At 37.3% G+C, this 10112-nt stretch overlaps 1 protein-coding gene across 1 annotated transcript in view; it reads left to right on the forward strand.

The window, feature by feature from the left end:
- The window catches only part of Vps13b (vacuolar protein sorting 13 homolog B), a 585584-nt gene that overhangs the window by 235880 nt on the left and 339592 nt on the right, over nucleotides 1-10112 (forward strand). Inside the window, exons 19-20 of the mRNA XM_028767027.1 lie at nucleotides 5036-5145; nucleotides 8479-8626. Of these exons, the coding sequence (XP_028622860.1) occupies nucleotides 5036-5145; nucleotides 8479-8626 (258 nt within the window). The remainder of the gene's footprint in view (nucleotides 1-5035; nucleotides 5146-8478; nucleotides 8627-10112) is intronic.

Genomic DNA, 10112 nt, shown 5'->3' on the forward strand with positions numbered 1-10112 from the left:
GAACATTTTGAGGGCTACAGTCATTAGGTAATAACTTATCATTCCTTTACAATCTAATGGGGCTGCCATTGCATGTGTGATCCCTTATTACCAAAATGGCGTGTCCTTTTTAAATTTTGATTTGCGTTCATGCCTGTAATATAGAGTTAGCTATTATAAAGTTAAATAACTCAGTGGCATTTAAATGTTAAATGTTCTGTCACTCTGTTTAGTTTTAAAGCAGTGTTGTCATTTTTATTTTAATTTGTAAACAGAATTTGGTATAAGTAGTTACTTCCCAGTACCTGCCAGCCACCAATCTTTCCATTCCTGTGGTTTTTCTATCCTGGATAGTCTAGATGTGGCTTCTTTAATTTAACATGACATTTTCAAACTTTATCCATGTTGTACCATATATCAGTGTTTATTTCTTCTTTGGCCAAACATTCCATTGTGTTTATATCCAATGATTTATTTCCCCATTCATTGTGGATATTCAAATTGTTCCCACCTGGGCTTTGTGAACAAATTCGACTTAACGCATACATACATATTCATACATGTGCACCTGACCATTTTTGTCCATTTCTTTTTAGTGTATACCTAGGAGAGGAATTGCTGTGTCATATGCTAAAGTTTTAGGGAGCCATTTAGTTTTTTTTTTAATAGTAACTGAACCATTTTCATCTCTCACCAGCAATGTTTGCAGATATAAACACTTACAGGTATTCTCTGTGTGTATGGTTTTCTGACATTTTATGGGCATGAATTGCTATACTTCATTGTAGTTTTGGTTTCATTTCTGGAATATGTTATGGTGTTCACCTGCCTTTCATACATTGTGGCCTTTAGTATACTGAGGCTTTTCCCTCTCTGGTTGGTATTTGGAGGAGTTCATGTGAAGACCTGCTAAGCCCTGGGTACAGACTTGTTGCCATTGACTTCTTTCCTGAAAATTTTATTACCCATTCTCCCAGTCTCCATTTTGTCCTTTTGGTTTGGAAGACTTTGCCAAAGATACACCCAGTCTTTGGATAGGTTCCTTCTGTGTGTCATTCTGGAAGATTCTGGAGGTAGCAGTACCATGTGACAGTTGTGAGAGACCTGTTAACTGTTTTTTCAAATTTCAGTGTTCACAGTCCTCTGTTAGCAGGTTTCTAGGATCATGCATAGTGTATATGATTCAATATTAAATAGTATGATTTTCTTAGGTTTTGTTTTTTTTCACACAAGTGAAATCATGGTTCAGTTACTCCATCTTGGTTCTAAATAGAATACTTTCATCTTTAAACAGGAGAAATTGAGGTTGAGATTGTTCCATTTCAGATGAAAACTGTTAAGATTGTTGTGAAGAATCTGCCTGAGACATCACCATTTGGGATGTTCAGTTTTTCTTTTTTCTTTTTCTGGCCCTTTGTTGACTGCTGTTGTTGGGTGTAGAGAACAATCAATGACTTCACTTTGTCAGTAATTGTGATATTGATACTATTTTTCTGGGACTAGAGAACTTTCTAAATTAAATTTGAATCTCTGCTACGACTACAGGCAAGAATTGAGAGATTATAGATAATAAAACTATATGCTTTGAAAGAAACCGACTGCATTGTCCTTACTTTTGTAGTGTTTTGATTCCCCTCAGTTGTAGTTGACATCTTTTTCCTCCTAGCAGCACTAGAAGGTTTTGTAGGATACACATATTAAAAAATAAGGAGTTTATGATATTAGGAAATATTTTAAACTATTCAAAAGGACCTTAGTAACCCTTACCTTAAAGGGTAGCATAGATGGTAAGTATTTAATGGCTTATGTGCCATAATTGCTGTTTCAGCTGCTCATTTTCCTCTTAGTGTTCAAAAGTTGCCCTAGACCTCAAACAATAAGTATGGCTGTATTTCAATAAACTTACTTTATGCAAATCAGACTGGCTTCCAGTCTGTGGGCTAAAGCATGTGTTAACATGAATAATTTTATTTCCCTTGTCAGTGTTTAGATTTAACCTTTTATAATTGCATTCCAGCTTTAGAATTAAACACCGCATTGACTAACCAGTGCTGTTATTTTCTTGTTGCCATTGGTAGAGATGACTTTATTCACCTTGGTGGCTACATCTGGCCGTGAGCGCACTGTGGACCCCAGGCTGTTACAGAGCTCCAGCAGTCTTGCCTTAGCTTCACTGGTATAATGGGAATAGGCATGGATCAAAGCTAAGATAGTTTTTAGTTATATGTTATCCTAAAGCTGTTTCTCATTTTAAACTGAGTGCATTTGCATTCTCAGTTGCTGCAGCCAGATAGTCCATTTAATATGCAAATCCAGTTTAGAAACTCACAGCCTCTACTTCTCTAATTCCCCATCGATTGTTTACATCCATGGTAAGCTTTTAAATCTTGTAATTATAATAGTACTTCATGTTCCCAGCATTTCAGTCTTACCTGTATCTTACTTTATAACTTTGTTACAGAGAAAAACCACAAAATCGAATCCTCTGTCGGGTGTGATTATACACAAAACAAAGCAAAGCCTTTGTACTGTACAGCAGTGATACTTCACACAGTGTTCTGTACAGTGAGTATAACAGCCGTGGTCTAGAGTATCATCAGAAGCTTCAGTAATATCCAAGTAGTAGACAGCTCACATAGTGATGCAAGTGGAGTTTTATCTTAGTGTTTTTACCCTCAAAAGCAAACCACTTAGGGTAGGAAATCGCTTAGTTTCAGGCCACTTTATGTCAAATCTGAAAGTGGGAATTTATTTTTTATTTATTTTTTTAATATTAAAAAATGAAATGAAACAATTAAAAATGCTTATCCAAGGATAACAGTTGTAGAGTTCTTGAACATAAAAAGAGCTGTGAACTTGAAAGATTAAAGGACATGACTTCCAGCTGGAATGGAGAGGAGTGTCTGGTTAGTACCCTAGGGGCTTCTGTGATGTCTGCCTCTCACTTTTAGGTGAGGGGTCAGGCAGTGATGTTTAATGTCAGGAAATATTTGGAGTAAAGATTACTATTAACAAAATCTTTAATATGAAAGGTTCTTTAATTAAAAATGCATAGTATCATCTCATTTGTTTTCTGTTATAATGATTTTGAAAGCATAATTTAAAACATAAAAACAAAACAACATAAAATTTTTGGTTTAAAACTTAGATACTATCTAATGTGGATGGCTCAACATTTATTCTAGTTAATTTAGAACACTAGTGTAATAAAATAGTAATGAGTTGACAGATGGCTGAGTAGGTATAAAAAGATTGCTACCTGGACACAAACCTGCACATTGTGGCTCCGACATGCAAACACAGTACTGAGTTGGCAGAAACAAAGGACTTGGGACATGGTGGTCAAGGTATTTTACTCTGTATATTTGAAATTTAGGCCAGATTTGGGAAATTGTATATATTCATCAAGATTAAAATGCGGAGTTATTTTTTGTATAAAATGAAGTAATAAAAAGCCTGAGTCAGTGGCTGGGTGGTGGTGGCACACGCCTTTAATCCCAGCACTTGGGAGGCAGAGGCAGGCGGATTTCTGAGTTCGAGGCCAGCCTGGTCTACAGAGTGAGTTCCAGGACAGCCAGGGCTGCACAGAGAAACCCTGTCTCGAAAAACCAAAAACCAAAACAAACAAAAACCTCGAGTCAGATACAAGAAAATTGACTATTAACTTTATAGTTGTGAAAAAAGCTGTTAGATTACATCTTGAGCTGATTTGGCAAAACTAACAGTAGGAAAATGTACACACACAATCTCTTTCTAAGAGACAGACAGACAGACAGACAGAGGTACACACATAGACTCACAGAGAGACACAACACCACACATACACACACACACACACACACAGAGAGAGAGAGAGAGAGAGAGAGAGAGAGAGAGAGAGAGAGAGAGAGAGAGAGAGAGAGAGAGAGAGTTCCCTGTCTATGTCATAATATATCAGGAGGAAAAGATATGCTCAAGACACATTGTCTGACTTTGAATTCAAGGCTAAGGGAAATATGTCGTTCCTTAATGTTGTAGTGTGTATAGAGTGTGTGTGAGTGTGTGTGTGTGTGTGTGTGTATCTCCCAACCTTTTATCCCAACCTTTTGACAACGTGTGTTTCCAAAAATTGGAAATAAACACTTAGTGTTTGAATGTATGGTTTTATGTGAGCCACATTCATTCATAGCTATCCTTTTCATCAGTGTGAAATAGTAGGTATGTTACTTTTCTCACACTTGTTTCCTAAAGCACCTATTGTCACCTCTGATCCCCTTTAGTGATATTATCTTCCTTGAGAAAACTGAGTTCTCAGTGACTAAAATGAACTGTAGAATGTTTATTAGTCAGTAAGAGAATTCAAATTCAACCATGTTAGGCTGATTCAGTGGCGAAGGGTATGCAGAACTAGGGATTTAGAGAAAGGGAAATACATCTCTACGTAAATAAGTGTTTAATGAGCGTTGTATCTAAGTACTTGATAGCAACATTGTTAAAGTCAGAAGACAGTGAAGACATCCTCGTTAAAAATACCCTTATTCCCATTCCTTCCGTTACCCCCGTGTCTCCTGTTTAATGAACTCATATGTGACCACGCTCACAAGATGAACTCCATTTTCTGTTTCTATTGTTACTGATTTAAAAAGACAAAAGTGATTTGAATGTATTTAGAAATAATTATATATTTAATTTTAAAAGCAGTGATTGTTTCTGGGTTCTTTGTTCTTTAGAGTTGGATTTTTGTCTTGTACATTTGGTTTTTGGCCTAAACCATTTCTCTCATAATCTTCTATAGAGTAATCTTCAGTAGATGAATTATTTCTGTCATTTTTGTGGTTTTGTCTTGTTTATCTGGTTAGTGCATAGGAATAGGTCGTTTATAACTATATTCTTCACAAAAAGAGGAATGTTATCTTTTTTCTTAAAAGTGCCTGCATCAGCAACATTTTACTTTCCTCTGGCAATGCGTGCATGCTTGAAATCCTGTGCATCCTAACAGTATTTATTACTTTTTCTTCCCTTACAGCTTGTTATTTTTGTATATGAATTGTAATAATTTCAAAATATTTTATTTTAGGTGCTGTATTTCTTTGCAGTGTAAAAGGACTCGCTGTTAACATTGACCCAGTATTATATACTTGGATCATCTATCAGCCACAGAAACGAACAGGTAGACATACACAGCAGGTGAGTGGTTCCATACGTTATGTCATCACATGCAACCATTCCTCTGCTGCGATGAGCTCCATGCCGCTGCTGGGGCTGAAGCTAAGACCAGATGCTGCCATTGCTAATGTCTCACATTAGAAAGCGACTGCAGTTAGATGATGCTGTTGATACTGATTCTGTCGTGGAGTTAGATGATGCTATTGTTACCGACTGCGATCAGATGATGCTGTCCTTAATGATATCAGTTTCTTATTTATGTGCTAGAATTTCTTTAGGCCCCTTTATGCCTTTCAGAGAAGAGCTATAATTTATAAGAAACCTGCAGTTCAACACAGTTTATCTGTTAAAGTAACTTTCTGCATACTTACTTGCTTTTAAGGCAGAAAGACTAACAACAGCAATCTTTCTGAGGAGTCCTATTTATTCTTGTTTTATTCTTACAGATCTTTGGATTTAACCAGTAAACCTGCTTTGAACTTTAACCTTGGTAATTTGATAGGTAGTACAAAAAAGTTTCTGATACATACTCATTTAAAACATGCAAAGTACAAACGAATAATAGAATAGGTAGTTTCTAGAATCATTAGATAAAATTAACCATTAAGTTTAATAAATCATTGTAATTTCTAGAATCATTAAATGAAATATTCAATGTAATTATGGAAAAATATGTTATTGTTCTCATTTTAAGTGAAGGTTTCTGAGGATTTTACCTATGGTAACAGTGTCTGTACATAGCATAATTTAGTCCTCTTGGGGTCGTATCTATGCTATATTGTATTATTTATTCATTAACATAATTTTGCAATATTCCATTTGAGATTTTTTAATTTTCCTATGATAAACTAATGCAACTTAGTAGGAGAAAAATAAATTCTACAATTATGAAAGATTAAAATATTAATCTGTGTAACCCAGGAAACATTTTTGTTCTTGTTTTTGGTGCTAGGGATTGAACCAACAAACTCATCGTGCTGTAAACAAATTCTACCACATTCCCAGCTGCATTTAGAGATTTTCAATTCATCTTCATTTCTATACCCCTTGCTCCCGTTTTACTCTTCATTTTAACACATAGTATAGACTGTTGAACTGCCTGCTAGACATGGAGCTTATAAAACTGTTGTCACTAAAAGCATCCCTCTGTCTAGAATATTTGATATATTTGAGGCTATCACAGAATATTTAGAGGCCAGTTTCAGTGATGGCTGTGTGTCTATGTGATGTCAAAACAAGAGGGGAGGGGTGCTTCTCCTAAGCAGATGGTGAGTGTAGGAAGGAGTGGGCTCAAGGAAGCAGCACAAGAGCCAGGCAGAAGCTTGTATCCACCTGAAAAGACAAGAAGGATCATGGCAGGGAGTATTCGGGGCTGAAGTAAATGGTATTCTAGACACATACAACAGTTAGAACCCAGTTCCTAAAAAGATTTTGTCTAGAATCCTCAGTACTTTGGTAATTGAGACTTCATCCTGAAGGATATTGAGAAACTGTTACAAACAGATTCCGATTTGAGAACACTTGCTGCAGTGCAGAGTTAGCAAGGTGTCAGATGGACTTTCTAAAGTGCGCTTTCTTAAGGGTATCAGTACACTTATGTTTAATCTGCAAAGGGAAGATTTTCTTTGTTGTTGGGTGGTCTTATTCCTGTGACTTCTGTTAATCTTATGTTTCATCATTTTCTCTGGAATTTAGTTTTGCTTTCTTATTTTTAGAAACACTCATTTTAATCTTTAATATGGCTGTAATTATCTGGCTGCCTGATTATTTTCTCAGGTATATAATGATGGGCAGAGATTGATGGATTTATTAGACTACTGGTTCTTAGTACAAAGCTGGCCTAGAATTCAATTCTCATGCCTTAGTGTCCATAGTGCTGGAATTACAGGCATGTACCTCTGTGCCTAAGAATTTAAAGTACTAAATATGTGTTAAATTTAATGAACTTAATATTAAGTATATCCTTATAATTAGATACACGAATACATGAGTTTTCACACTTTCAGGGTTTTCTTCTTAGGATAGCTTCCCGTTTATCTTCCTTTTTCTCTTTGCATGATTTGTGAAATTCGTTTGTAGTTGTTACAAGCATCACACTGAGTGACACTGCAGCCTGTACACCTCCCGGTTTGTATGACACACCAGGCTCACCACAGCTCCCACCCTTGCTTTCCCAGCTGTGCTTTCTCAGTTGTGGCTAAAGCCCAATATTCGATGGTTCTTTTCCATGAAGTTCAGCATTGATCTTTGATCCTATAGCAAAAAATACTAGTTTTTTTTCCTTTTTTTTTTTTTTGCCAAAAATCTGACGGGCTTGTATTAGACATCACTGGCAGTAACACCAGACTTCATTTCACTGAATAAAGAAGAAACAGCTGCTTCATTGTCCAGCTCTGCACTTCTGTGCTCAGTAGAGAATCATAATGCTTTCCAGCTTTCTCTAACTTTCAGTGGTATTCTATGCTTTCTAAATATGTTCGGATTATCACTTCATCAGACAAAGTAGAATTCTCAAAATATCTTCAAAAATTGGGCTGACCAAATGAATAATCAATAGTTATCTCTCCACCCTCAGTAACTTGAGAATTTTAGATTTGATTTTTCTCATTACAGTCTATGTTAACCTATATCGTTTTAGACTTGAACACAGAATTCTCAACTTTCATCTGAAAATACTATGGGGGGAAATCTAGAAATAACTAATTTATAAGCTTTAATTAATCGTTATTGCAGTATAATTGTTATGTTCTTTACTTTTGTTAGCCTTTTATGAAAATATAAATTAAATGTTACTATGTGAATTGTATTTATAGGAAAAAAGTAGTTCCATTGCCTCCCAGCACCCTTGAGCGATTGTTGGTTCCAGCAGCCAAGGGTGTTGATGCTTGACTTTGTATGTGCTGTGCCTGTGTTCACACAGCCTGCACACACCCTGATGTACACTTGATATCAATACAATACCTAATGCCTCCTGGAGTGCAAATGCTGGATAGAGCTGTTCCACTGTATAGTGTAGGGAATAGGGACAGGAGAAAAGAGCCCTGCAAGTGTAGTGTAGTGGCACACTGCCCAAGTGTGCTTGATCCACACTTGGCTGACTTCACAGATTGGGAATTCACATAGGCAAGGCTGGTTCTGTCTGCTGCGGAGGAGATCCTCTATACTATTGTATCATATTCCCTGAGCATAAGTGGGGATTACGTACGTATGAGAGAAAGGAGACGAAGAAAAGAAGTGGTGTGATTTACAACACAGCTTAAACCCCGTCTTACAAAATACTGTCCGTAGAGATGCCAGCTTTGACCTTTAGTGCTTCACAAAGATGAGAATTTCCTTCTGTTTTGTTTCTTTCAGCAGCCTGTGGTAGCTGTACCTCTTGTCACTACAGTTAACAGAAGGAAAGAAGATGAGCTGTCCATTGGAAGTGCCCCATTGGGAAAGCAGCAGTCGTATCAGGCCTCAGAATATGCCAGCAGCCCAGTCAAAACAAAAACAGTGACAGGTATGTGTCAGGACAGACGTATCATTTCTCTGAAGATTAGTTTACCTTATTGTTATTCATGTTTTATCAGAATATAATATGAATTATTGAGGGAGGAAAATAGTGAAAATATAATTCACCATCTTATCAATACATTCTACAATGAATGATTAGTCAATATATATATAATATAAAAATAAATATTGATGATTTTCCCATTCAAATTATTAGTGCTTTCTGTGGTATTGTTTTTGTCTTAGGGGAAATTTTCTGTCTTTAGTTCTTCCTAGCTTTAGAATCCTCATATGTTGTGTAAGTATACTTGAATATTTATATTTGGTAAACACCATAGGCATAATGTAATCTTTGTGAATTTTGCATCTTCTCTCTCAGATGCCCACCACTTTTGCCTCTCTTGGGAACTTAGGAATAATGTTACTTTTCTTGAGAATACACATTTTTTTTTTAAATTGGATGTTTTATTTGCATTTCATATGTTGTCCCCATCCCCCACCCACCCAGGAACCCCCTAACCCCTCACCCCTCCTTCTTCTTCTCTGTGGATGTAACCCCTACCTACCCCCCCCCACTCCCACCTCCCCACCCTCAGAATTCCCACCCCCTGGGGCGTCCAGCCTTCATGAGGTCAAGGATCTCTTCTTTCACCTATGCCCAGCAGGGCCCTCCACTCTTATATATACAGCTGAAGCCATGGATCCCTCCTTAAGTGCTCCCAGACTGGTGGTTTAGACCCTGGGAGCTGTTGGTTGGTATTGTTGCCCTCCTCATGGGGTCACAAACCCTTTCAGCTCCAGTGGTCTTCACTCTAACTCCTCCATTGGGAACCCCATGATCAGTTCAATGGCTAGTTGTGAGCATCTGCCTCTGTATATGTCAGACTCTTGCAGACCTCTGAGGAGACATCCATATCAGGCCCTTATCGGCATGCACTTCCTGACTTCCACATCAGCATCTACCTTTGGTGACTGCACATGGGATGGATACTCAGGTGGAATGGTCTTCATACGGCCCCTCCTTCAGTTTCTGTCCCTCACTTTGTCTCCATATTTGCTCCCTTGAGTATTTTGTTGCTCCTTCTAAGAAGGACTGAATCACCCCCACTTGGTCTTCCTTCTTCATGAACTTCATGTGGCCTGTGAATTGAATCTTGGGCATTTCAAGGTTCTGGGCTGGTATCCAATAATCAGTGAGTGAATGCCATGTGTGTTCTTTTGTGATTGGGTTACCTCACTCAGGATGATATTTTCTAGTTCCATCCATTTACCTAGGAACCTCTCGAATTCATTGTTTTTAATAGCTGAGTAATACTCCATTGTGTAAATATACCACATTTTTCAATCCGTTCCTCAGTTGAAGGACATCTGGGTTCTTTCCAGCTCCTGGCTATTATAAATAAGGCTGCTATGAACATAGTTGAACATATGTCCTTGTTATATGTTCGAGCATCTTCTGGGTATATGCCTAGGAGTGGTATAGCTGGATCCTC

This window comes from Grammomys surdaster, unplaced genomic scaffold (assembly GCF_004785775.1).
Source record: "Grammomys surdaster isolate TR1022 unplaced genomic scaffold, NIH_TR_1.0 63, whole genome shotgun sequence".
Lineage (NCBI taxonomy): Eukaryota > Metazoa > Chordata > Mammalia > Rodentia > Muridae > Grammomys > Grammomys surdaster.